The sequence below is a fragment of the Colletotrichum destructivum genome, chromosome 5, assembly GCF_034447905.1.
Source record: "Colletotrichum destructivum chromosome 5, complete sequence".
NCBI lineage: Eukaryota > Fungi > Ascomycota > Sordariomycetes > Glomerellales > Glomerellaceae > Colletotrichum > Colletotrichum destructivum.
Window position 1 is genome coordinate 2,348,533 of NC_085900.1, and position 25,399 is coordinate 2,373,931.

At 54.7% G+C, this 25,399-nt stretch overlaps 4 protein-coding genes across 4 annotated transcripts; 2 read left to right on the forward strand and 2 right to left on the reverse strand.

Annotated features, from left to right (window-relative positions):
* Nucleotides 1-180: 180 nt before the first annotated feature.
* CDEST_08277 (Putative sugar transporter, major facilitator superfamily, MFS transporter superfamily) lies at nt 181-2,411 on the reverse strand (the record flags this gene model as incomplete). The annotated part of the gene is made up of 2 exons (XM_062924436.1): nt 1,845-2,411; nt 181-1,789 (listed from the first exon to the last, which is right to left on the reverse strand). Exons 1-2 carry the CDS (start codon nt 2,018-2,020, stop codon nt 181-183), a joined length of 1,785 nt encoding a protein of 594 aa, XP_062780487.1. The 5' UTR covers nt 2,021-2,411.
* Nucleotides 2,412-6,464: 4,053 nt separating this feature from the next.
* Nucleotides 6,465-13,982, forward strand: CDEST_08278 (Putative Acyl transferase domain superfamily, GroES-like superfamily, beta-ketoacyl synthase; the record flags this gene model as incomplete). Its single annotated transcript, XM_062924437.1, has 10 exons — nt 6,465-6,635; nt 6,704-6,764; nt 6,964-7,029; nt 7,077-7,279; nt 7,333-7,573; nt 7,628-7,977; nt 8,032-9,524; nt 9,580-12,482; nt 12,532-13,142; nt 13,212-13,982. 10 exons carry the CDS (start codon nt 6,465-6,467, stop codon nt 13,980-13,982), a joined length of 6,870 nt encoding a protein of 2,289 aa, XP_062780488.1.
* Nucleotides 13,983-15,661: 1,679 nt separating this feature from the next.
* CDEST_08279 (Putative helicase, Zinc finger, RING-type, Zinc finger, RING/FYVE/PHD-type) lies at nt 15,662-21,044 on the forward strand. The gene is made up of 4 exons (XM_062924438.1): nt 15,662-16,471; nt 17,224-17,506; nt 17,597-18,356; nt 18,409-21,044. The coding sequence occupies exons 1-4, from the start codon at nt 16,135-16,137 to the stop codon at nt 20,509-20,511; spliced, it is 3,483 nt and encodes a 1,160-aa protein (XP_062780489.1). The 5' UTR covers nt 15,662-16,134; the 3' UTR covers nt 20,512-21,044.
* A 419-nt stretch (nt 21,045-21,463) lies between these two features.
* On the reverse strand, nt 21,464-24,848 carry CDEST_08280 (Putative mediator complex, subunit Med17). The gene is made up of 3 exons (XM_062924439.1): nt 24,065-24,848; nt 23,612-24,009; nt 21,464-23,553 (listed from the first exon to the last, which is right to left on the reverse strand). Exons 1-3 carry the CDS (start codon nt 24,337-24,339, stop codon nt 22,250-22,252), a joined length of 1,977 nt encoding a protein of 658 aa, XP_062780490.1. The 5' UTR covers nt 24,340-24,848; the 3' UTR covers nt 21,464-22,249.
* Between the last annotated feature and the right edge of the window lie 551 nt (nt 24,849-25,399).

Here is a 25,399-nt window from a genome sequence, read left to right on the forward strand (position 1 = left end):
GAATGGATTCGCAAAAAAGCAAAAAAGTCCCCGCCAACCCTTCGAAATTCGATTCGATACAATCCGGTTAATGCCCTGTAAACTCCCTGGAAGAAGCAGACCCTGATTGTTCCATTCCCAGAAATTGATTATCCTCAAGAAAAACAGCTCGGGCGCAGACGACGACGATGAAGAAGAAGCTTAGACCGAACGGACGCTAGCCATGTCGCTCATCTCGGTGCCATCGTTGTCGTGCTCGCGCTGCAGGCGTGTCTTATCGGCTCTCTGGACATGGCCGGCAAGGCAACTGATAGGCTTAGGCGAATTCTCCCAGGCGAGAAGGGCGGCGACCACCATGATGGAGCAGACGACAATCATGAAGATGGTCTGGTCCTTGAAGGCAGCAGCATAGACGTTCTGGACGAGGCGCAGCAGGTTCTTGTCCCAGCGAGCGGACGCGGTGGGCGTTTGGTAGAGGACTTCGAGTTGATCCTGGGTGAGATGCTTGTTCAAGGCGTCAAGGCGCTTGTTGAAGAGAGCCGTGCAGGTCGCGACTCCGAGACAGCTGCCGAGGGCGCGGGCTTGGGCGAGAGCTCCCTGGGCGACGGCATGATCCCGGGTCGAGTCCGTCTCTACTCCGGAGAGTATGGTAGCAGAGCCGAAAACGAGGCCGACTCCCAGTCCGAAGACGAGAGTGAAACCGTAGGCGGGAACGAATGACGAATCAACAGGCGAAACAGTGAGCATCAAGCTGATGCCGAGGAGCTGTGCCACCGATGCGACGATCATGACGAGAGCCGATCTGTTGGACCTTGAGCAGATTGCTCCGGCGAGAAACGATCCCAATGCGCAGGCACCCAGCATGGGTAGAAGGTAAAGACCGGACTGGAGCGGGGTTTGCTGCTCAAGGACCTGCATGCGCTCCGGAATGATGACGGTCAAGGCCACGTACGGGACTCCGGTCAAGAAAGTGACAGCCAGACCACCCATGAAGGGGCGACGCTGAGCCAGTTGGACGGGAAAGACGGGCTCAATGTGAAGGCAACCAACGTGGTCGGGGTACTGGCAGTACTTGTAGAACAGGTACGTCTCGCTGATGCCGAAAAGAACCCAGTTGACCCCTGAGACGACGAAGCTGGTGATGACGCTAGGATGCGCCCAGCCGTAAAGAGGAGAGCCACCTCGCTCGACGGCAAAGACGAGAAAGACGGAAGCCGCAAAGAGAGCGGCCATGCCGCAGTAGTCGATCTTCCTCAGACCGCCCATGGAGAAGATGGTGAATGCGCGCCGGTCTCGGGGGTAGCAGGCGGAAATGCTGATTACGGCAGCAATGCCGAGAGGGATGTTGATTCCAAAGATCCAGCGCCAAGTGATCTTGGAGACGATGGCACCTCCCAAGATAGGACCCAGAAGGAAAGCGACGGCGAGGGTGGCTCCGATGAGGGCGCCCATCAGTGGCGGGTTGTTGGCGGGACCGTGTTCCAGGAGACAGGTCTGAGCGAGGCTGTAGAGACCCGAGCCTCCGACGCCCTGAAGAGCTCGGCCGGTGATCAACATAGGCATGCTGGTAGCGCAAGCGCACATGAGAGAGAAGAGCAGGAAGAAGAGCCAACTGTAGAACAAGAGGGTACGACGGCCATAGATGTCGCTGAACTTGGCGATGCCGACAGCGCAGCCCATATAGGTAAGGAGGTACGCCAACAGAACCCAGGGAGCGTTGCCGTAGTCGTCAAACTCCTCGGAGATTGTAATCAGAGAAGTGGCAACGATGGAGGTGTCGAGAGTAGCGAGGAAAAGGCCCAAGAGCAGACTTGAAGGTTAACTGGGCGGCCATGGGCCAATAGTTTCGACATATTCTTGCTTACCTAGTAACGATCAAGACCTTTCGGACCATTCTCTTGCGCCTAGAGGCCGCAGAGTACTCGAAGCCGCGGCGAGGAGCGAAATTCGCGGCGGCGAATCCGGCCGTGTCGGCCAGGGAGGGGTTCGGGTAGGAGAGATGGTCCGACACCTGGCGGCCGGAGGAAGACTGGGCAGCCATAGTGACGACGACGTGGTTGGAGGTGATGATGATGAATTCCTTCTTGTTGTAATCTCCTGGGCAGTCGGACGAGAGAGGTCAATCTCTTGGTGGTTTGTTCCCTCGACGAAGTAGGAATTGGAGCTTCGCCGCCAAATCTTTTCCGAGAGGGGAGAAAAGCTTGAAACTGGCCGGAAACAAAGTCGACCAAGGTGCGGTAAAATCGAGGCAAGAAGGGGAAAGAAGAACCTGTCGAGTCTTTGGAGGAAAGTGTTCAGGGGCTTCCACGAGGCCAGGGCATTGAAAGGCGAATGGAATGGATGGGGTGCCTTGCTGCCCACACTACCTATAGATACATAAGGTACCTAGGTAGTACTCGCCCTAACAGGAAGTAAAAGTGGTAGACAGGCTTCCCAACCAGTTTTGATCATAGGCAAGGTGCTAGAGTGAAAAAGACCAGCAGCGCACTCACAAGGCCATGCAATGCCTGCCCAGCTTTGTGCTTGCCAGACGTGTCTGATTGCTTTTCCCAAGGCTAGTTGGGGAAGGTGAACGCGGGGGTGCTCCGTGAAGAATAAAGGATGAGTGGCTGGTTACCTCGACGATGTAGCCAATAGATCAAAGCATGCATGCATATGTATATATTGTGTGAGAACACACAGCTTGCCCTTTGGCGCGGATAAGCTGATTGCAGAGCAAAGCAAAGAGATAAGAGAGCAAGGTTCTGCAAATCCTTGGACCTGAGCAGCCGCCGCTATTCATAGATATAATGATTGCTTCTGAGTGCCATAATCTTGAGAGCAGAGAGCCGCCTATGCATGCAATTACCCATGAATCTCAAGGCACTGGGTTTTTGAGGCTTGCCCGTCAACACTAGCCAATATGGATATGAGATCTTCTCTAACAGTTCCACCTTGGTAGGCGAAGACGCGGACAATGGCGGGTGTTGTGTAAGGTTGGACAAGGCTTGAAAGGATCAAGACTGGGAAAGGGGAACCATTGATGCTGCGTGTCAAACAACCTGCTTGCCACCTTGAACTCGGATACAGCGAGAGCAGCATCCTCCACCACCAAGTCCGAGACAAAAGACCACCTTGATTGAAGGCCGAATGGAGGGCAGGGAAGAAAAGAGGGAGAAGGGGCGGGGCAATGACATTGGGTGTCTAGTCTAGACCAGTTGAGATGAGAGCCCATCTGCAGACCGGCCTCATCAGGAAAACGTTCCATTGTTGGCTCCCAGATACCACTGTTCCCGTCGTTGTACAACCCCTAAGACTCTTCAGCGTTGGCAGGCTGAGGCTCGCCGTAAACAAGCCACTCAGGTTGACCCACTAAAGAGGAGACGATTTATATCAAGCGACACTGTTTTACTCTGAAGCTTTCGTCCCGGTTTAACAGGAGGATTGACTGGCTGTACTTGACTGATGCCAGGATCCGACTGTGCCACCCCACCCCACCCGGCTTGTCTTGTCCAAGAGTGACAGTACGAACAGGAAGAGGAGAGGGGGCGGCAGCGAAGCCCAAGTGCCTACCGGATCTGTGTATCTCTGACCAGCACTGATACTACGTCTGCAACGACGCATGCACAGAATCCCCCACTTGGTATGTTGTGCTTCCGGATGCCTCGTGGTTGAGGGGCCACAATAGTACCCCGAACGAGATGGAAACGTCGAAACAGGTTCGCATGGGCGCCACAACCACACCAAAGACCTTGAAGTCTCGACCCGACCTTTCTCGCATCTCGACAGAATTGCAAGAGAGATTCATCTTGTCGAATTTGGAACTGGGACTTGGGCCGCAGAAGAACTCCACGCTGGTTGAGCCTTGCTCCCTCCACCCCGGGCCATGTGCAACGTCGCCTCCGACTGCCCCAATCGTCAATGAGATGCCAAGCGGGAGTTGTTTCTTTGGCTGATGTTTGCTGCGACGGAGAAGATGCACTGTGAAAATAGACTGGAGGGGGGGACACTCTTCTGTGCCGTAATGGTGTGTTCCACAGGAAGCACGGCTCGACCCTGTTCTCATCTTGTGTTCCCAGGTGTTGTGCGCCCACTTGTGCAGCGTGAACTTACTCTCCTGGCGGTTTGATCGGGCACACTGCGCAATCCCTCTTCTCTCTTGCTAGTGACCAACTTGACCTCAGCTCCCCTGACAGGCGTAATACAAACCCCGAGCGTTTCGTCTGTCGAGGACTTGCAGCAGCAGTTGGGGGGCCTTTCTCTGTTCTCTCGTGATGATGCCGGGGAAGCTTGTGCACCTACCTTCCTTACCTAACTAGGTAGGTATGTACCAAGAGGGAAGAACAGAAACAGCAGGAGACAGAAGCTGGGAATGCACAGGTCATCTTGCCCCTGTGTGTGAGGTCGGCACGGATTATCGGATCAGCCGAAGTTACCTAAGCGGAGTTATGCACATAACGTACTGAAACAAGAAGCATCTAGTACGAACGATACAGCATGATCTTGACGTTTCCGCCTCCCCTCTTCTCCCCCCCGCTCGGACTGGGCAACTGCCTCGCTGCCGAAAACATGCACCGGAATGCCGGTCTTCTGCTTTCCATAAGCGTCTTTACCACTGTTTGATGCTCGGCTTGGTCATCATCCCTCTCACCAAAAATGGACCGACACGACAACCCCTTGTCCCAAGGGATCCTGCAGGTGACAATTTGACATTCTCACGAGAGCACCAGTCTGGCACCTTTTAAGAAAAAAGCTTGACCTTGGAGGGCTGCGTCATACTCAATGGGACAGTCCAAACTCTGGAAAGATTGGTAAGGGGCCAAGCTTTCAGGGCGTTGACGGATCGGTCAGCAGCAAAAGGTCTGGCCTCAAGATAGTCCTAGCACTGAGACACAGCAGTTGGAATCTATACCACCGCAATCCCTGAGGTACCAGCAATACCAGCGTTTCTCTATGTCCTCTGGCGAGCGACCTTGCGTTCTAATCCTTTAACCTTGTTCGACTTGCCGCCCACATCATCATCCAACAGAATCCGTCAGGCAAACTCGGGAACCTGCTCCATCGTCGTGTGCCAGAGCCCGTCCGCCGTGGTCCAAAAAAAGAATATCCGACCTGCTCTGCCAAATTTTGGCACAACACTCCCTCTCTACTCGGCCCGAGACAGTGGGACTGGTGATCCAGGCCGGTCTTCGGACTGGACGCTGCCACGAGGACATGTCTGCGGGAGACAGTGACACTTACTTTTGCTCACTTGTGCTCTAGAACCCCAAGTCATACCGTCAGACCACCCAAAAGGTCGCGAAAATGGTACGAAGAGAATCCAGGAGGTTGTGACAAATGTGCACCAAAACTGTTCTACATTGACACTGACTTGGAAGCTATCCTCTGGTTCAGATCGTCCCATCAGCTGTGTCACGATTGTTCACAGTTTCCGGAACAGATGAGAGCACGCACTTGTGCATAGATTAAGAGCTGTTTTTTGCCACACCGAGATCGAAGGACTTCAGAAGCGTGTGTTTCTCGTTGCTCCTATTTGCAGTCAACGATCGGAAGAGGGTGCCAACGGGCTATGCCAGCCATCAATGGGGGCATTCTCGATTGAATTTGGATAGGGCAATGTACAACACGCCCTTCTGTTGTCTGTTTTCCAAGAGTGCTAATGTTTATTGGCTGATTGCATGCCAAAGTTGGCTGCGCCCCAGCTTGTTCTATTTCAAGAATCAAGTGATGGTATTCTTCCTCCCGTTTGCAAGGGAGTTTCCTAGATTTGTCCGTCGGTCTTATTGCAGCAAGCCGTGAAGCTTCTTGGGCAATATCTTCGCAGGAATACACCTTAAGAAGAGCTGGAATGTAGCTATGTCCCAGGGGGAGCTATAATATGAATTTGCAACGGCCCGATATCTGTTTAGCCGATCCTTCACCTTCCGGCCAGGAGTTGGGTCAACGTCACTAATGTTGAAAGGCCTATCCTGTACAATAAAGGGCCTTCATGCACCCACACTGATCATTGCATCACCATGAAAGCCAGCTTTTCAGGTTCAGAGTTTGATTCTGACCACTGAAAGAAAGTCCTGCTCCCGTACCTGAGTGAACGGCCTGGCTTGGCAGTTACTTCAAGCATCGACGACGACATCATCAATATCACCTTCACTTCACGTTACTCCTGGACGTCAGGGTGCCTGCCACTTCGCCATACACCCGCTCACATATACAGTTGGCAAAAAACCAGTCAACTACTTCTCACTACTTTCTCGAAAAGTTCTTTCTTCTCTGACTCAAATCCTACACATCAACTTCTTTACAGCCCCCTATCCTCCTAGCCATACTCATTCATCTTGTTTGCAGAGAACTCGTCTCTCAATTCTTCATCTTTGCAAAAAGAAATCAAAGATCCTCGCCCAGTCCGTCTCACTTTCACCGCTTCATCATCCCCCTTCGCCTTTCATCGAAGACAATCCATCGAGGAAGAATCGGAGACAGTCCTTCATCACACCGAGTCCGCAAGGATGGAGGACATTGCCATCATTGGCATGGCCTGTCGATTCCCCGGCAATGCGACCTCACCGGAGAAGCTGTGGGAGATGATGGTCCAAAAAAAGTCGGCGTGGTCAGAGTTTCCCGGGAACCGCCTCAATATTGACGGATATTATCATCCGAGTGGCGACCGCCAGGGCAGTGTATGGCTTCATCTCATCTGCTAACTTCTTATGTCGTTCTTTCAAGCTGACCCGTTCGTTTCTTCTAGATCTCTTTTCGAGGCGCCCACTTCATCAAGGACGACATTGCAGCTTTTGACGCATCTGTAAGTCAACGAGAAGGCATGGCTACTGTTCCCGAACTATCAGATCTGACTCAAAGTACACTAGTTCTTCTCCGTCATGGCTGAAGATGCCAAGGCGATCGATCCTCAGCAGCGCTTCATACTGGAGGTATCCTACGAGGCCCTTGAAAATGGCAAGTTACCTCACACGTTCTGTGAAACTAACTGGTTCTGACATTGAACAGCTGGTCTTCGCATGGAAGATCTCAGGGGCAGCCCTACAGCCGTCTACGTTGGCTCGTTCGTGAAGGGTCAGTCTACTCGCTGTTTCTCCGTTGTCCATGCTAACATTTGTCAGACTACGAGCAGATTTGTCTGCGTGATATGGATTGGCAGCCTCAGTATGCCGCTACAGGCACTGGAAATGCCCTAATGTCCAACCGCGTGTCCTACACGTACGACTTCAAAGGACCAAGCATGACGATTGACACCGGATGCAGTGGAAGCCTCGTGGCCGTCCACCTGGCCGCTCAAGCTCTTCGAGCCGGCGATTGTTCTATAGTGAGATATCCTGACACCTTGCTCTTCTCCCTTTTGTTACTAACCTTCTGCAGGCTCTCGCTGCGGGCGCTGGTCTCATATTCACACCCAATACCATGATGCCCATGACGGCACTCAACTTCCTCAGCCCGGACGGCAAGTGTTTCGCCTTTGATTCCCGCGCCAATGGCTATGGCCGTGGCGAGGGCATCGGTTTTGTCGTCCTCAAAAAGATATCGGATGCAGTCCGAGACAATGACACCATCCGAGCTATAATCCGTGGCACCCATGTGAACCAAGACGGCTTGACCCCCGGTGAGCTTTTCGAATCAGTAGTACCCCATTCACTGATGCTAACGGTTCGACAAGGTATCACGCTTCCGAGCAAGGAGGCTCAGGTGGCCAACATCCGCTCCCTTTACTCGAAACATAATCTGGACATGAAGCAAACCGCTTTCGTTGAATGCCACGGTACTGGAACCCAAGCCGGAGACTTTCGCGAACTCAAGGCCATTTCCGAGACATTTGGCGATGCAAGAACAACCGAGAATCCAGTCTTTGTAGGCTCGGTCAAGACAAACATTGGCCATCTTGAAGGTGCAGCCGGAGTCGCGGGGCTCATCAAAGGCGTCCTCACTACCGAGAAGGGCCGGATCCCGCCAAACATCAACTTTGAGCACGGAAATCCTGAAATCGACTTCGAGAACTGGAAAGTCAAGGTAAGTCCTGAAGAGTTCGCTGGTTAGCACGCCCGGCACTAAACGTATTATTAGGTACCTACGGACCTGACAGAGTGGCCAGTCAATGGTCCTCGAAGAACCAGCGTCAACTGCTTTGGCTTCGGCGGCACTAACGCGCACGCCGTGCTCGATGAACCTGCTGCTTATCTCGCAGAGCGCGGTATCTTAGCCAACCATAACTCCGTTCATGACAACAACACACAAACCCTGCAGAATAAAGATGGTTCCGAGGGGTATGCAACTCCAAAGCTCTTTGTGTTCTCCTCCAACGAGCGCAAGGGTGTTTCTCGTCTAATGGACACTCACCTCGAACACATCACTAGCCTCACGAACTTGACTGAGGCTGAGGCTGACAACTACGCTTACACCCTGGGATGCCGTCGTTCAACCATGGATTGGAAAGGTTTTGCTGTAGCGAATTCTTTCCAAGATCTCACGGCGAAGCTATTTTCAACGGACGAGATGAGCTTTCTTCGATCCAGTCGTGAGAGCAAGCCGAAGCTTGGTTTCGTCTTTTGCGGTCAAGGGGCACAGTGGGCTCAGATGAGCCGAGAACTCTTAGTTTTTGATGTCTTCAGAGAGAGCATCACGGCAGCTTCAGACTACCTCAAGTCTCTCGGAAGCAAGTTTGATCTCTTTGAGGAGGTCATGAAGACCAAGGAAGAGTCATGCATTCAAGACCCCCAGATTTCGCAGCCGTCAACGACTGCAGTGCAGGTGGCGCTTGTCGACCTGCTGCGGTCTTTCAACATCACCCCCAGCAGCGTCGTGGGGCACTCCTCGGGAGAGATTGCTGCTGCATACGCATCGACCGCCATCACCAGCGAGGCAGCCTGGGCGCTTGCGTATCATCGTGGACAGAGCGCTTCTTTTCTCAAGACCGTCGCCCCACGTCTTAAGGGCGCAATGTGTGCTGCCAGAATGACAAGCTCCGAAGCCAACCAATACCTCGAGAACCGCGACGGGGGCAGTGATCTCCAGATTGCATGCATCAATAGCCCCCAGTCAGTCACCATCTCCGGCGACCGCAGTGATGTTCTCCATATGCGAGATGAGCTCAAGTCCCGCCAAGTCCTATGCAAGATTCTGGATGTCGACATCGCCTACCACTCGAGGCACATGAGATTGATCGAGGACAGTTACATGGACTCCATTAAGTCTATCCTACCAGAAGGCGTTACCGAGAACATTCCCTTCTTCTCGTCCGTTTACGGAGAACTGCTCCCGCAAGAACAGCTTAATCCTTCGTACTGGGCGGACAACCTGGTTTCTACAGTGCAGTTCGCCTCTGCCGTGAAAGCCATGATGGGTGCGGATAGTCGACCAGATGTTCTGATTGAGCTGAGCCCCAAAGCAACTCTGAAATCGGCGCTCCTAGAGATCATCTCTGAGCACAGTCCTGGATTTGAGCCGGCGTATCTTCCACTCATTCTGCGAGACAAGGACTCCGCAATCACCACGTTTCAGGCCATTGGTGAGATCTGGGCTCGAGGTCACCCGGTTGATATGCTCAAGGTCGTCTCCAAGTAAGTGTTTTCCCTCCCTCAACGCTTCACCAAATCGACCTAACAACGGTATCAGGGGTGCCGACGCACAACCTTGTAAAACGCTCGTCGACTTGCCTTCTTACCCCTGGAATCACTCAAAAACGTTCTGGCACGAGTCCCACACGTGCACTGAGCATCGCTTTCGGAAATTTGGCCGTCTGGACCTGATCGGGTCCCCTTCTCCGGATGCCACCACTTTCGAGCCCAGATGGAGGGGGTTCTTCCGCATCTCGGAAAACCCTTGGATCCAGGATCATCGAGTCCAGAAAACCATCGTCTATCCAGCGGCCGGCATGGTTACTATGGCTCTCGAAGCCGCGAGTCAACTATCTCAAGACATGGAAGATGTTCTAGGCTTTCATCTTACCGGCCTGCGAATAGAAAGAGCAATGATAATTCCGTCATCGGCCTATGGTCTTGAGTACTCACTCAATTTGAAGCAGCTTCCCACCAAGACGGGCGCCGATCCAGAATGGGAGTTTGCGATTTACTCAAAACCGGAGGATGGCCCTTGGATTCGACACGCCGACGGCAACATCGGGGTTAGACGACAGACTGGAGCTTTGCCCTTTGCCACCAGCGGACACGCACAGAGGTATACGGAGATTCGACTTCTTTGCGACAAGTCACTCCCGCCTCGACAGCTCTACGAGGTTTTGGACGTTGTTGGCCTCAACTACGGCCCATGCTTCCAGAACGTGGTCGCCATTTCGACTTACCAGAATTCCTGCGTCAGCAAAGTCCGCGTCCCTGATACCAAGTCCAAGATGCCTGCCAACTTTGAGCACCCTCATGTCATTCATCCCGCGACCCTCGACGCCATGTTCCAAACTCTCTTCGCCATCGACAGCAAGCCCATGGTCCCGTCATCGATTGAGAGTATCTTCGTCTCCGCAACGATTCCTCACGGCGCTGGCTACGATTTCACAGGGTTTGCCACGGCCGAGAGACATGGCCTCCGCGATGCAACCGGCTCCGTCGTCATGGTGTCGGACGAGGACAACTGGGATGCACCATGTGTTGTGGTCGATGGCCTGCACTTCACTGCCCTCTCGAACCCTTCGGTGGAAGACGGTGGTTTCATCCCGAATCATCGAAATCTATGCTCCGAGATCGTTTGGAGGGAAGACTACACTACGGCTGCGGCTGAGGACTTCTCCGATGTACTCTCGCTGATGGCCCATAAGTGCCCGTCATTATCTGTTCTGCAGTGCGGCGGCAACATGCAGCTTGCCCATAAAGTCCTGGACATCCTTTCCGAAGGCGTCACCATGCGGCTGTCTCGTTACACAGTAACCGACATGAACACCTTCTCTGCCATTGAAAAAGCATACGAGAAGTCTCCGATACATAGATTACTGGAATTTCGAAGCAGTGCTAATGTAAGGGAGCACCATGCTCGATACAACCTCATCATCAGGGCCAGAGATTCAGACTTTGGCTTCAACGAGGCGAGCCGCCTTGTTCTACCTGAAGGTGTTCTTCTCAACGAGGTCTCGCCACCCATGACGCCAACCAGCACCGACTCAATGGTCGAGACCCAGCTAGCATTGGAAGATCCCAGCTATCTACGTTGGTCCTACAACGCAGAGCCTGACAACGTCATCCACTGCGACGTGTTGGATCAGCACTTTGAGGCCAGTCTCTTTGTTGACAAGCCCGATTGTGCCAAATCGCCCGAAGTTCTCATCATTCTGCCTAACGCATCCGATCCCTTGGTGGGAGGATTGGCGAAGTCTCTGAGTGATGTTCTTCTGGAAAGGGGCTTCAGAGTTAGTATCGGTACCCAGCACGGATCCGACCCCAAGGGCAAGACTTGCATCGCCCTTCTCGAAGTTTCCGGCAGCTTCGTCTATGAATGGTCAGAGGAAATGTTTTGTTACTTCCACAGTCTGCAAGACGCGGCCCATAGCCTTTTGTGGGTGACCCGAGGCGCGAACCGACGTCCTACAAACCCTCGAAACGCTCCGATCATCGCGCTCGCTCGAACAATTCTCTCCGAAGATCCTCAGAAGACCATCATCACTCTCGATTTGAATGAGAGCACTTCTCTAGCTTCATGCACCCTGCCGAAGACCGTGGAATGGGTGCTGGATTCAATGCTGAACGGATCTGGCGAGGCAGAGTTCGCTGAAGAGGGAGGGCAACTCTACATTCCGCGACTGATGCCACTGAAAGATCTGAACAAGATGATCGAGAATGATTCGCACGCTGAGATTGTCCGGCAAGCCATTTTCGACCACCTCAAACCCATGGCCGGTTACCAAATGGTCATCTCCAAGCCGGGCATTGCCGATGATAGCTTCCACTTCGTCGAAAGTTCGAACACGTCTGGGATTGGCCCCTACGAGGTTGAGATTCAGACACTCAATGCTGCCCTACACCTCAATGACCTACACACTGCAATGGGAAGGACTTCAGATAACAAGCTGGGTCTCGATGTGCTGGGAATCGTCAACAAAATCGGCTCCAAGGTGAAAGACATCCGCTGTGGCGAGCAGGTTCTGGCCATCGTCCCCGGCGCTTTCAAGGCGGTCCACCGTGTCGACCAGGGCTTCGTCAAGCCTGCGCCGCCCCCCTACGAGTGCTGTCAGTACACGCCCAGCGACCTGATCGCGGCGTGCTACGCATTGTGCAGTGTCGGCCGTCTCACGCGGAAGAAGAGGGTGTTCATCCATGCCGGCGCGAGCTCGTACGGTCAAGCTGCCATTCGGGTGGCTACACTCATCGGCGCCGAAGTCTTTGCGACGGTTCTGGGCGAGGGCTCGGAAGCTCAGCGCGCGACTCTGATTGATGCCCACCGTCTTCCCAAGGACCACATTCTGGACGCCAACGGGGACTCATTCGTTGCCGATATCCTGAGAGTTGGAAAGGTCAACGTCCTTTACAACCCCACCCAAGAACACACTGCCGTCAGTTTTAAGTGTGTCAAGCCATGTGAGTTATTTCTTGAATCTCGTTTTGATGCAGCGCTGACCCTTGGTAGCCGGATGTGTCGTCCAGCTCGCCCACAATGCCGGTCCAGCCGTAAGCGTGCCCGTCACAGCCACAACATACGTCAAGCTCGACCTTGGTCTCCTCTTGGAGGAGGACCCAGAACTAGTCAAGAGCCTGTTCAGTATCGTGGACCACTTCGTCTGTGACTATCTGCGCAAAAGCGCCAGCCTGCAGTGCCAGCCGGTCCACCGATTCCCCATGTCCAATTTCAAGGACGCCTTCACACAGATCGAGAGAGAGCCATACCACGGCCTTACAATGATGGAGGCGAACCAGGATACGCTCGTACGTGTGGCCCGGGAGGTGCAAAGCCGGTCTCTCGCCGAGGTCATTGACCCTGACGGAACCTACGTCCTTGCCGGTGGCCTCGGAGGCCTTGGAAGGAGCATAGCGAAGCTACTTGCCAACAACGGCGCCAAAAAACTGGTGTTTCTATCAAGATCGGGCGGTGGTGCCGATGCCCAAGCCTTCGTCAACAGTCTCGACGGGGTTGATGCCAAGGCAATCGCGGTAGACATTACCGACCGGAAGGCTCTCGAGGCCCTCCTTCCGGCGCTGGGCAAGATCTCCGGAGTCGTTCAATGCGCTGCTGTCATCAGGGTAAGCCCATCTTCTCCTCCACACCGTCTCCGTTCGCCGCCTGCAGGCTGTGACTGACCAATGACGCAGGATGCTCTGTTCGAGAAGATGTCTCACGCCGACTGGACTGCAGCCTTCCGTCCAAAAGCAGTTGGCGCCATCAACCTCGTGGATGTCCTTGGCCCTGGTCTGTCCGCCCCCGGCAAGGCCGACCGCTCCGATCTGTGCGGCCCATGGTTCCTCTTTCTATCGAGTGCCTCGGGAGTCATCGGCAATCGCGGACAGGCCAACTACGCGGCTGCCAATGCCGTACAGGATGCTCTGGCCCAGTCACTCCCACGTGCCGTCTCTCTCGACCTCGGCCCGGTCCTCGAGGCAGGCATGCTGGTCGAGGACGAGGAAACTCTGGCCAAGCTTCGGGGTGCAGGATTCTACGGAATTCGCCACCGGGACTTCCTCACGATGGTCGAGAGGGCCATCACAGGGGAGGTTGTCAAGGGCGTTGCCACGCCGGCACAGATCGTCTCGGGCGTCGGCACTGGCGGCTTAATCCGGCAAAACAACCCCGGCGATCCCTTCTGGTCCCGGTCGGCGATGTATTCCTACATGAATACCGTCGACATGCCTGTCACAGCGCCTGAAGAGGAGTATTCCGGCAACGGCGGCCTCCCGAGCGAGGTGGACGTCAAGAGGATGCTCGCCGCGTGCTCCGACACGGAGGCAGCCGCGGACATCATCTGCACGGGCCTGGTGCAGCTGATGGCCAAGGCAATGACCCTCCTGCCGGAGGAGGTTGATCCGGAGCGGGCGCCGAGCGCGTACGGCGTCGATTCCCTTGTAGCTGTTGGCGTTCGGAACTAGATCTTCCGCAACGCCGGGGGCGTCGACGTCTCCGCCTTTGAGATTCTCGGGGAGACATCAGTTCGCGGGTTGGCCGGCATGGTTGCCAGCAGAGGAAACTGGCAGGGCGAAAAGGAGCGCGCAGCCTCGTGTGCGTCGTGAGACGAGAGGAAGGGCCCTGGAGTGTGAAGAAAATGGGGCGGAGTGGTAGCAGCAGAAAGGCGCGGGACAGGATTGGTGTGAGAGACAGGGAGAGAGAGAAAGATAGAGATGGGAAGCAGCCTGTTTTTGTCTGCGTGATCGTGTATGGTTTATAATTCATTGCGTTTTGCGCTTCATCTTACGATTGGCCGTGTCGTGCTGTTATTATTGATGCGATAGAGTGCCGGGTTTCCCGTGACGACGAGAGTCATGGTAGGCCCAGGTGAGAAGGAGACCTCAACGGCGACGATGAACGCAACAGGAAGCCTGGTGGAGCGACGCGCGTGGAAAGCTGGGGCGAGAAAGAGGCTCAGGGATAGTCCAGATTTGTCATACATCGTCAAGGTGATGCGCTGGAGTATGATGACGAGGAGGAGGAGGAGGAGGAGGAGGATGAGGAAGAGGGGTCGCAGCCTGGCTCAATGCACCCGAGGAAACTTCTCACAAGACATTGTTCCCCAGGCAGGAAAATGTCTTTTTGGTCGATCTACAGGGCGGGCGGCAAGCCTTGAATGTCGAGAAGTGGTGAAACGAATCTTACGCATGTATGGCAAACGGTTGTCTCCTCTTCCCATCTTTTTCACTTAGTTGTCCGAGAACACCATGATGAAATGTGACGAAGCAAACGGCGGAGGCCTGCATCGTTCCAGCTTTCGCTCGGGCCGTGAGATTTTGATGTGGTGGTGTCACCAAGTAGAACGAGGTTGCGGTCTGGGGGCTGACGGCGGGTGTCCGTGTCAACCAGGCATTTATTTCCCTTTGGAACGTCGGCTTCAGGATACGAGCCCCAAGTTGAGAAGTAAACCAAAGGTGATGAGTCAAACTCAGACACGACCAGAAACCATCACCGAATGGGCTGAGGATGAGGACGAGAAAGCCTGGTGACGCGACATGTTTCTTACCGAGACCTAGGTGCCTGGGCTAAGGAGCTACAGGCGGTGTGGTTGGCTGCCTTGTCTTACCAAATTTCGTTTGAGACAGTAGGTGATGGCGGACGAGGAGGGATGGAGCAAGGCGACGAAGCACGACGACAGGCAGACACACCGAGTATGATGGTCCACGGATGCGATTCTCTGGATGTTGGATGTGCAGAACGACAGAAGTGCGGAATGTGGAATGTAGCCTCACTAAGCCAGTAATGGATAAGTGCCTGTGCATATGAGGAGGGGCTCAAGGGTTCTAGCACATGGGCGGGCGGCGGGGCATCAAGACAGCACCCTGCAGGGAGGCAAACAAACAAAAGTACACTGTAAACACTTTGTCAACAGTTGCCACAGTACCAGCAAACAGCAGTAGGTACTGGGAAGTAAAGTACGCGCCCCAATTAACGCGTCGCGCCGTGGGCCGTGACGGACATGACATCAAACATAGATCCCTCCCTGCACAGTTACAGTAAGGAAGCTACGATAAGATAAGCACCCTTTACGTTCTACCTCCCACGGTGCCGACTGAATGCGCCAACCATGGACATGGTGATGCAGAAATCACTTCTCGATTGCCCGGCCTCGTTCATTCAATCACACACTTATCACTCACCTCCACCGATCCGGCGAAACTCGCGACATCCAGCAGCCGCCTCTCGCCCCAGCTATCGATTAGGCTTTTTGGAACCTCCCTCATCTCCTTCGTTCCGTCCGCTTCGCTCCGGTCTTTCTCATCGCTCTCTCGCCCCGTGATCTTTCCATTTTCACTGCAACACCAAGCCAGTAGCGCCATAGGTACTCCGACTCGATTCAGCTCACGCTTCGCCCCTCCATATCCCCATAGCCGACAGCCTGCTGCTGCACAACCTCGATATCCACCGACGACCAACAGATGTTGCAGCACCGCGCCACCCACCCGTCGACCTCTACGCCTGCAGGTCGCCTCATTTGAGAAAGTGAACGGGGGACACACATCCACACCCACACACCCTTACACACTGCCTAGCCACCGCCGCTGGCGCAGCACCCACCTTGCGCAACCGGCAAACATGGGCGACGACCTGGCCACCTCCCACGCCCGGGATAAGGAGGCTCTCAGGTCTCTCGCCGACGAGCTGCTCGAGCTGGAAGCCGACCGCGATCTCCAGCAGGTCATCGTCGAGTCTTACGAAACCGCACCTAACCCAGAAGCCTACTCCAACGAAAGAAAGGGCGCCGTGCGCACACTCGAGGCCGTGAAGAAGACGATCGACGACAAGAAGCTTCAGAAGCGCCGTCTGGAGCAGCGCATCCACGCTGCCAGGAGCGCCGACCGCCAAACGGCCAGAGACGTCGCCTCCGGCGAGGATAGGAACATGTGGGAGGCACGCAATCGCTGGGGAACCGGTATGTGGATATTTTCTGTTTTGATGTATTATTCCCAGTATCCTCCCTACGGACGGATATGTCGCTTCCACGATTTGTCCTGGCCTCGGTCTGTCGAAGCCCTCCAAGTGAAGTGACGGGACGTGGAGCAGACAGTCGAGCGATGGTACATGTCAGAGAGACTGGTCCTCTCGTTCGGGCGTTCTGCCTCGTTCGGTTTCCAGACTTCCTACCCTCGGGCATCGCATAGACTGTTGCGCGATTCCTTACCGTCCACAACTCTCACTCGGTGTCCGGTTTCCTTACTATTAAGGCCAGGCAGGAGCGACAGTGGCGCTCTTGCCCTTCGAACTTGATCGCTGGTTTCTGCCATACCTGGCAGGCAGCTTTCTGCTCATCGTGCCTACCTAAGCAACCTTCCTTCACGTCCCATTCCTGCCTTGCCTGCCTGACTGTCGTCTTATCCACCCGATTGAAGAATCTTAACTGAACCATTACTCTCTTCTGTATTTGTGACTTCAGTCAACCCAATCTCATCACATTCGGTCCTGTCTTGTTCCTTCGTCTCTCTTACTCATCCCGACCTCACTCACATCGTCTCATCCGCTCCGTCTATCACGGTTGCGTAGCTGCCCGAGCAATATCTCGTTGTACCCACATCACTTGCAAGCCGTTCTGCACCTGTTGCATCCGGGTGTCTTCTTGATCTGCTTTTTCGATCCACCAGGCTACGAAATTTATCTCACGCATGATTTGGAACTAATCCTTCCCAGCTGCGGTTCCGTACAGAACATCGGCAGGCTCTCACGGCTCGGGTTTATCGCAAGGAACCCCGACCATGTCCAGCAACATGGGCAACGCGGCCCCGGGCTATTCTGGATCGTCCGCCTTCATGAACGGCTCCAGAGGAGCTCCGGCCTTTGGCCAAGCCGGAATGTCGCCATCCACCAACAACAAGAGGTCTTATGCTTCCGAGTCTTTCGGTCAGTCCAGTCCTGGCCGAAGCAAATCTCAGCGCACCAACGATGTGTTGTCTGATATCATTGATCTTACTGGGTGAGTGCCGTCTTCGCATGTATAATCACAACCTAGAATGCTGGACCATCGAGCACCATATGGTTGTTGTCGATTTGTGAAGACTAACAGTCACTTCAGGGACGATGATGAGATCAACACGTCGATCTCACGCTCGCGGCAGCGCGAGGCGATGGCACAGGGCAGTAGAGCTGCGATGATGGCGCGCCGACCCATGCCTTACGCCTCCAGATCTACCTCTTTCGCGCCCCAGCCTGCCACCAACGGCGCCTCTAGGTCCTCATTCTACGGTAGCCCGTCCAGCTGGGACTTTGGCAACCCACAAGGCCAATCAAGCTCTTCTTCGAGCATGGCTTCGACTCCAGGCGCAGACGTCATCCCGCGGATGCCTGGCTCCTTCGTCGACGACGAACCTCCTTTCACATCGTTCATGCCGGCTACCCATATGTACAACTCCAACCCTTACAATATCGTCAACGGATCTGGCCGCAGCACCGCCGATGTGATCAACAGGACCAACAACCTCAACTTCATGGACCTCACGGACGAATCCGGAAACCCCCTGGATGCTCGTGTGGTTTCCATCATGCAGGACATTAACGACGACCCTCGCAGATCGAGAGAAGAAGTCGAGGCACTTTTGCGCAATGTACACGCAGGAGTGGAAATTCCGGAGGAGGACCGTGATGGAACGCCCGAGGCCATGAGGTATCCCCTCTATGCTCATCAGAGAGTGGCTTTGACCTGGATGAAGCGCCAGGAGCAAGGCACCAACAAGGGGGGCATCCTGGCTGACGACATGGGTCTGGGAAAGACGATTTCCGTCCTGGCCTTGATGGTGTCAAATAAGTCACCGACGCTCACGCGCAAGGTGGGTTTACATATCTCAGAACTTCATATACACATGCTAACCGGCTTCCCAGACGACTCTGATTGTGGCCCCCCTATCTCTTATTCGGCAGTGGGAGAATGAGATCAAGAAGAAGCTCAAGACAGATCACGCCCTGTCGGTGTACATTTACCACAACACACAGAAGATCAAGGCTCAAGAGTTGATGAAGTACGACGTCGTCTTGACAACGTACGGAACACTCGTTTCTGACCGAAAGAAGTTGGCGATCTACAAGAAGAATCTCGGCACGCGAGAAATGTTCTCCAAGACTGACCCGCACCTGGCCAACTCCGTTTCTCTGTTCCACCCGGACTACTCAATGTTCTACCGTGTGGTTCTCGACGAGAGCCAATGGATCAAGAACCATAAGGCACAGGCGGCTTTGGCAGTCGCTGATCTGATGAGCCAGTACCGTTGGTGTCTGTCTGGGACTCCGATGATGAACGGTGTCGACGAGCTCTACTCGCTTTACCGATTCCTGAGAATCAAGCCTTACAACGACTGGGCCAAGTTTCGCGGCGCCTTTGGTGTGCTCTTTGGCAAGAGAGGTGACCCCAAAGCGCAGGCAATGAGAAACCTGCAGGTCCTCCTCAAAGCGACACTTCTGCGTCGCACGAAATCCTCTCAGATTGACGGAAAGCCCATCCTACAGCTTCCCGAGAAGACTGAGGAGGTGGTTTACGCAGAACTGGACGAGGATGAGCGCAAGTTCTACACGGATCTCGAGACCAAGTCGCAGGTTCAGATCAACAAGTACCTTCGAAAGGGCACTCTCGGCAAGCATTACTCTCATGTCTTGGTGCTGCTGCTCCGCCTCCGCCAGACTTGTTGCCATCCGCACCTGTTGTTGGAGGCCGACGATGCGGTCCCTGAAGTGGATGACAACATGCTCGAGCGCGTCAAGTCCCTTTCCTTGACTGTCGTCCAGCGGCTCACCGAGAAATCCCGCGCCCTCGAGAATGCCGACGCTATCAACGAAGGCTTTGAGTGCCCCATCTGCTACGACATGATGCCCGACCCGACCATCCCACTTCCTTGTGGTCATGAGCTCTGCGCCGGGTGTCTCAAGCAGCACGTCGACAACGCCAAACGTGAAAACCTTAGGAACGGTGAGGACGAAGGCCAGGTCAAGTGCGCCGTCTGCAGGGGCCCGTTGAACCCGGCAAACATCATTACCTATGCGGCCTTCAAAAAGGTCCACATGCCGGAAGAGGCCAGCGGCAGCTCCGAGGATGAAGAGTCGGATGGATCCGTCTGGAGCAGCGATGATGACGACGAGGAGGAGGGCGACGAAGAATCTGATGCGGACGATGTCGATAAGAGAGGCAATCTCAAGAACTTTGTCATTCCCGACATCTACGCTGATATTAGTGATGGTGAAGACGGGTCGTCCGCCTCTCCGGCGCCAAAGCCCGAGACACCCAAGAAGAAGAAAAAGAAGCAAAAGAGCAAGGGAAAGCAGAAGGCGGTCGTCTCCCCGAGTAAGGAGGCCAAGAAGAGGCTCAAGAAGATCAAGGGATCCATGTTACAGTCCCTGCGCAAGGACGCCAAGAAGAACGCCGCTGCATGGAGAGACTACACTAAGTACCTGAGCCACCACTGGCTCACTTCCTCCAAGACCAGAGCCTGTGTGGAGCTTCTCCGAACAATCCAGGAGACTGGCGAGAAGACCATCATCTTCTCCCAGTGGACAATGCTTCTGGATCTTTTGCAGGTTGCGATCAAGAAGGAGGGTCTCAACATCAGGCACTGTCGCTATACGGGTGAGATGAGCATGGCACAGCGGGACGACACAGCCTTCACCTTCTCGACGGACCCGAGCATGAAGGTCATGATGGTTTCTCTGCGCGCCGGAAATGCCGGTCTCAATCTTGTCTCGGCTTCTCGAGTCATCATCATGGACCCTTTCTGGAATCCTTACATTGAGATGCAGGCAGTGGATCGAGCGCACCGCATCGGCCAACAGAGGCCGGTGAAGGTGTATCGCATCCTGACGCAAGAGACGGTGGAGGACCGTATCATCCAGCTTCAGGAGAAGAAGAGGGCGACGGTCGATGCTGCTTTGGACGAGCGGGAGGGCGCCAAACTGGCCGGTCTCAGCATGACGGAACTCCGGTTCTTGTTCAACCTCTGAGCGACATGTCAACCACCTTTCAATCGGTTTTTGGGTACCCGCAAGGGTTTTGTTCACCAAAACCGCTACGATTTACGACAATCTGGGTTTGCTTGGCCAGGAAGGCTAATTTTCGGCCTCGTGGGGTCAGATCTACTTGGTCTTTAGGAATCGGGAGGGGTCTTGTTTTACGGGGAGGTGTCAAGGTATTACGGCTGGCTTATTTTTTTCTTTCTTCTCATTCGGCTGCATCACCAGATGGGCTAGATAGGGAGCGGGGGGAAGCGAAAACACGATACACGAGACGCGCTTCACAGCCGCACCGGGGGGGATGTTGTAGGGCATCTCGGTTCTGTACTCTCTCGCATGTCACCGTATCTTTCGTCTTCTTTTGGGATCAAAACTTGGTTCATGGTGGCGTCCAAGGTTCATTCATGGTCAGGGTCAGGATGACAGCGCAGTCATAGCGGCATGCGAGATTTGCTCACAGGAATTTCGTCGGCCCGTAGCCGCGAGAGCCGATAGATATCAATATCATTCAACTTGCTCATAGGAAAGAAACGCGTTCATATGCATCCGAGTTCTTGACAGATGTGTGATCCTCCTATTGGAGATTGCAAGCGAAAGCCAAACGATGCTCAGGGATGAGGAAAGTAAAACTAATACGATGGCGGCCCCGCATCCCTACAAACACCGGCTTGAATTTCCTACTTATCGAGCTAAACCTTAACCATAGTCATCAATCACATCCGATATGGTGTAGTGGCCAACATGATGCCCTCTCATCCACTTGAGAGGTTAGGCATAGCCCCGAGTTCGATTCTCGGTTTCGGAACATTTCATCATCAGTTCTGGTGACCTCTTTTTTTGTTTTTTGTCTTCGACGTGACTGAATGAACGAAGGGGGGGAGACTCGTCAGTTTTCCGACAGTATAGGTTCTATTTTCTAAGTCTTCGTACGTGCTGACTGCCCAATTGATTGAACGAGGGTGGGTCATCGTAACCATTACAAGAACACATCCGATACCACTTGAGGATGAATATAACACAAGGAGCTAGCTAGCTTCGGTCTGGTCTTCCTTAATGCGATTTACTTCTCTCTTCGACGATTCTTGTCACATGAGGGGGCGCGCTGGTTGGGCCTACATCACGACGACCGTCACAAGACCTCAAGTGGGAAGGAACTTGGGCATGGGATGAGCAGAGGGCACAAAAACTTGCGTCAATCGGAATTTTCGCCTTCTCTCGCTCTTTTGGAGGATTTCTTGTGACATGGGGCGGGCGTTGCCGAATGAACTCTGTAATCACTACCTTGGGGACCGCCTGATGTAGTGTGGTGTTTTCCCAAGAACCATCCGATCGGCTCCAGCTGCATGTGTTTGTGTGGAATACACAAAAGGAGGCAACAGCGTCTGCACCTGGTGGTCGTCGCCATCAAGAGGGCCTCTGCAGTCTAATGCCACTACGTGTTAAAAACGCTTACACATCGGTGGCACTGAGTGAACGTCGTTTCCGCGTGCTTTCCTCGGCTTACTGCAAAGAAACGTCTCCTTCCCCAGTGTCGTAGAAAAGTTTCTCCCTTGGTATGAGTTGGTACATCCGTCCTCGGAGACGTGTGTGCGTGTGTGTGTGTGTGTGTGTGTGTGTGTAGGTGGGTCTTGGGGGACAAATGAGGCCGGTATAGAATAGACGGGGAAAACGACGTCTACGTCCATGACTTGTCCGCGGATTCCTGTCGTTGCATGGTCTCCTGGATATCCTAGATCTCCTTAGACTGGACAACTGCCGCGACAATGTCGCCAATGTGCGGCTGGGTAGCAGACTTTCCGGCGTCTTCGCCAACGGCCGGCCAGGCCCAGCGCTTAATGAGAGGCTTATCTCCGGCGCGCCAGGCGGCGCCGATCTGGAGCGTCGGGCGGCCCTGGGGTCCGTTGCCGAGGATGTCGAAGCGGACCTCGCGCGTCTCCGTGTCGATGTCGCGGATGGCGGTGCCGCGAACGGACTTGGTCCACTCGGCGAGGGCAGGGTCCGAGGGCTCGGAGGAGGGGGGAGGGATGAAAGACATGGCGAAGTCGGCCAGAGCGTGGGATGCAGCATTGGCAATATACAGCTGTACCGATGAGAAGTCCGGGTACGGGTCGCGCGAGGGGGGATAGGAGACCTGGAGGGTGCTTGGTGCGGGTTCGGGGTTCGGGGGCTCGGCGAGGCTGGGGAGGAGTTGGAGCTGGAACTGTGTTGTCGTCAGGGGGAGGAGGAATGTGCGGCCGCGGATCTGGAGGCGGGATGTCGGGGTGAGGGTCAGCTCGACTTGGAAGTCCGCTGGTGATGTGAGCATGTTGGTGAGCGCCTGCGAGGCGTTAGGGCGGTTGGAAGCGCCGCCCGAGGTGTTCTTCAGGTCGGCGGTCGGGCACGGCGGAGTGTTCAGGGTGAAGGCGGCGGCTTGGACGCCGGCGCGTCGTAAGATGCGGGTGATGTCACCGGCGAAGCTGGTGACCTGCTCGACGGAGCGGTCATATAGGATCTTGGCGATGATGGGTCTCAGTAGGTGGTACTGGTTCTGGGCCTGGTTGCGTCGCTGATGGGGAGGCGTCGGCCGTAGGCGCTGAAGCTCGTTCAGACGATGGGCATGGCTGAGGAGAATGTGAAGGCCGAGATGTGTCGCTTCCGCAAGTACATTGTCGTCAGACGTGCCCGTAACGGCAACATTATCCTCGAGCGACTCGAGCTCGAGTGTCAGGCTTGGGCCGGAGGCAGGGTTGAAATTGATGGAGTCGTTGTTCGCGCGCACTCCGTAAGAGGCCAGCGAATGCGCTTCGCGATGCAGCTCGTGCCAGAGCTCTTGCGCGAAGATGGTGTTTCGGGCTTCGAGAACTCGGTCCGGCAGGAGGGCCGAGTCCGGTACTGAAGATCCGATGGCTAGACGGCCGGTTGTCTCACCGGATCTGCTCACGGTGATGGAGAGACGTTGAGAACCGGCACCGACTCTGCCATGCTGCAATAATGCTGTGCCGTCGTCGCCGCGTCGCAGGGGCGCAAGACTGCTGTTCCTGAATTCGGGCGAAGCTGTGAAGGTCAGCTATGCCGTCCACCCAGAAAAAATGAACGTAGGAGGGGCACCTACCTTCTGAGAACCCAAATCTCACCCCGAGAGTATGTCGTTCCGCCGGCAGCCTGCACATTGACCATCCGGCCTGATGCACTGCTAGCACCTCGTTCCAGTACTTTGCTTCGCGTTCCACTTCTTTGCTCAGATGGCTCGCCGCCTTGTCCGCCGACTCCTTCGTCGTTTCGATGTCGAGCAGCGCCCAGCCCAGAGACACGTCGCGGTTGTCCTTGGCGCGCTCGGCGTCTCTTTGTTTCTGTTCCTCGTTGTCTTCGCGCTTCGCAATCCCGAGGGTGCCTATGCCGGTCCATTCACGCAATGCTTGGGAGAGGGTGACGCCAGCTTGGGCGGGGCTTTCTTTCGAGAGCAGCAATGAGACAAAGTCGAGAGTCATGAGAGCGGCGTTTTGCGCGACACTATGATGGCATTGTCAGTATTTGCTTCGTGAGACAAATTGACCGGCAGACCGACTCGATATTCCTCAGCACCTCCATTCGCGCCGCGCCAGCATCTGGAGGCTCCTCGCTGTCGTCGATTCCCTCGGCCATGGCCGTATCTTCCTCCTTCACCTCTGCCGCATCATTTTGCTTATTCTCAAGCTCCTCCCTAAGACTCTCCTCGGTAACATTTCGGAAACCGCGGTCTGACTGCACGCGGGCAATGAACTCGCCGAGGCTCTTGGGTTTGCGACTGCCCGTTGGGATCGGGTGGAGGGAGGAGAAGGGCATCGAACTGCCAGACGCCATTATGGGCAATCTTTCGGCGGTGCGATTACCACGTGCCGACTCGAATGATTATGCAACGGTCGGGGGGTCAGGATTGAAGTGCGTAAAGCGGTAGCATGTTCGGGGGCTTGTATCGCGAAAAAGTGAGAAGTAGTAAGGCTGGCGGGCGAGGCTGGATGTGAATGAGAGAAAGAGCTACGGATTGGCTGCAGTGACCGTTACAGCCAAAGATCCACCGGGCAGGGAGCCAATCACCGAGGTCATCTTCTCGGTCACCATCGGTGTTTACCGAGGCTCACCGAAGAGCTTTCACGATCAACATCGCGAGGGGGAAATCAGGTCATGATTCCGATAAGTAGTTCGTGGGCAACAACACCAGACAGCATCCCGCATCGCATGGTGTTGGACAAGTCATCAGCCAGATCTCGATCAACTCATTGGTGACCCCCCAAGGGTAAGTAATACCGGCGCCGGCGGTACATGCGATGTGTCGGCGCAACCGCAAATAAGAGGCCGAAATGTAGCATCAATCACCTATCTGATGTCACGATTTCTGTTTGCATCACTTGAAAAAACGAAGAAGAAGAAAAAAAGACATGTCCAACGACTCGTGATGTGAATTCGAGATTGAGAACCGTCTGCCGTCGCCGTCACTTCGGAGGGACATCCCTGCATCCCTGCGAGAGGCTGGAGTCACCCTACCTCAGCTTATTCGTTGGAGGTGGAAACAGTTGGAGATGATTTCGGGTGGCCGCAAACGCCAGCCTTTCGGCCGGGAGAACAGCTACTTGAAGGAGGTGATGCGCTTGACGAGGTAAGGAACACGCCTGTTTTTGAAGCCCTTCATAGTTGGGTTGTAGTCGATTATGAATGCAAAAGAATATTAGGGCGTTAATGACAGGTTCGTAAGAGACAGACGCGTCGCGGAGCCTCCTCGAAAACAAATCCATGTCGCCATGCCATGCAGGCCTCTCTTGCCTTGACGAAGCGAAGTCCGGGCACCGCACCGCACCGCACCTCACCGGCGGCCGGCCAGCCCGCCCCGCAATGGAGCTTGATGGAGGGGCATTTCAAGGTTGGC

Bases quoted from the DNA above. Each gene is read 5' to 3' on its own strand.
- CDEST_08280 (XM_062924439.1), bottom strand. From the start codon at position 24,339: ATGGCGTCTGGCAGTTCGATGCCCTTCTCCTCCCTCCACCCGATCCCA. The intron at 24,010-24,064 runs GTCGGTCTGCCG...ATGCCATCATAG, and splicing joins GAGGTGCTGAGGAATATCGA to TGTCGCGCAAAACGCCGCTC. The intron at 23,554-23,611 runs GTAGGTGCCCCT...TGACCTTCACAG, and splicing joins GAGATTTGGGTTCTCAGAAG to CTTCGCCCGAATTCAGGAAC.
- CDEST_08279 (XM_062924438.1), top strand. From the start codon at position 16,135: ATGGGCGACGACCTGGCCACCTCCCACGCCCGGGATAAGGAGGCTCTC. The intron at 16,472-17,223 runs GTATGTGGATAT...AATCCTTCCCAG, and splicing joins ACGCAATCGCTGGGGAACCG to CTGCGGTTCCGTACAGAACA. The intron at 17,507-17,596 runs GTGAGTGCCGTC...GAAGACTAACAG, and splicing joins GATATCATTGATCTTACTGG to TCACTTCAGGGACGATGATG.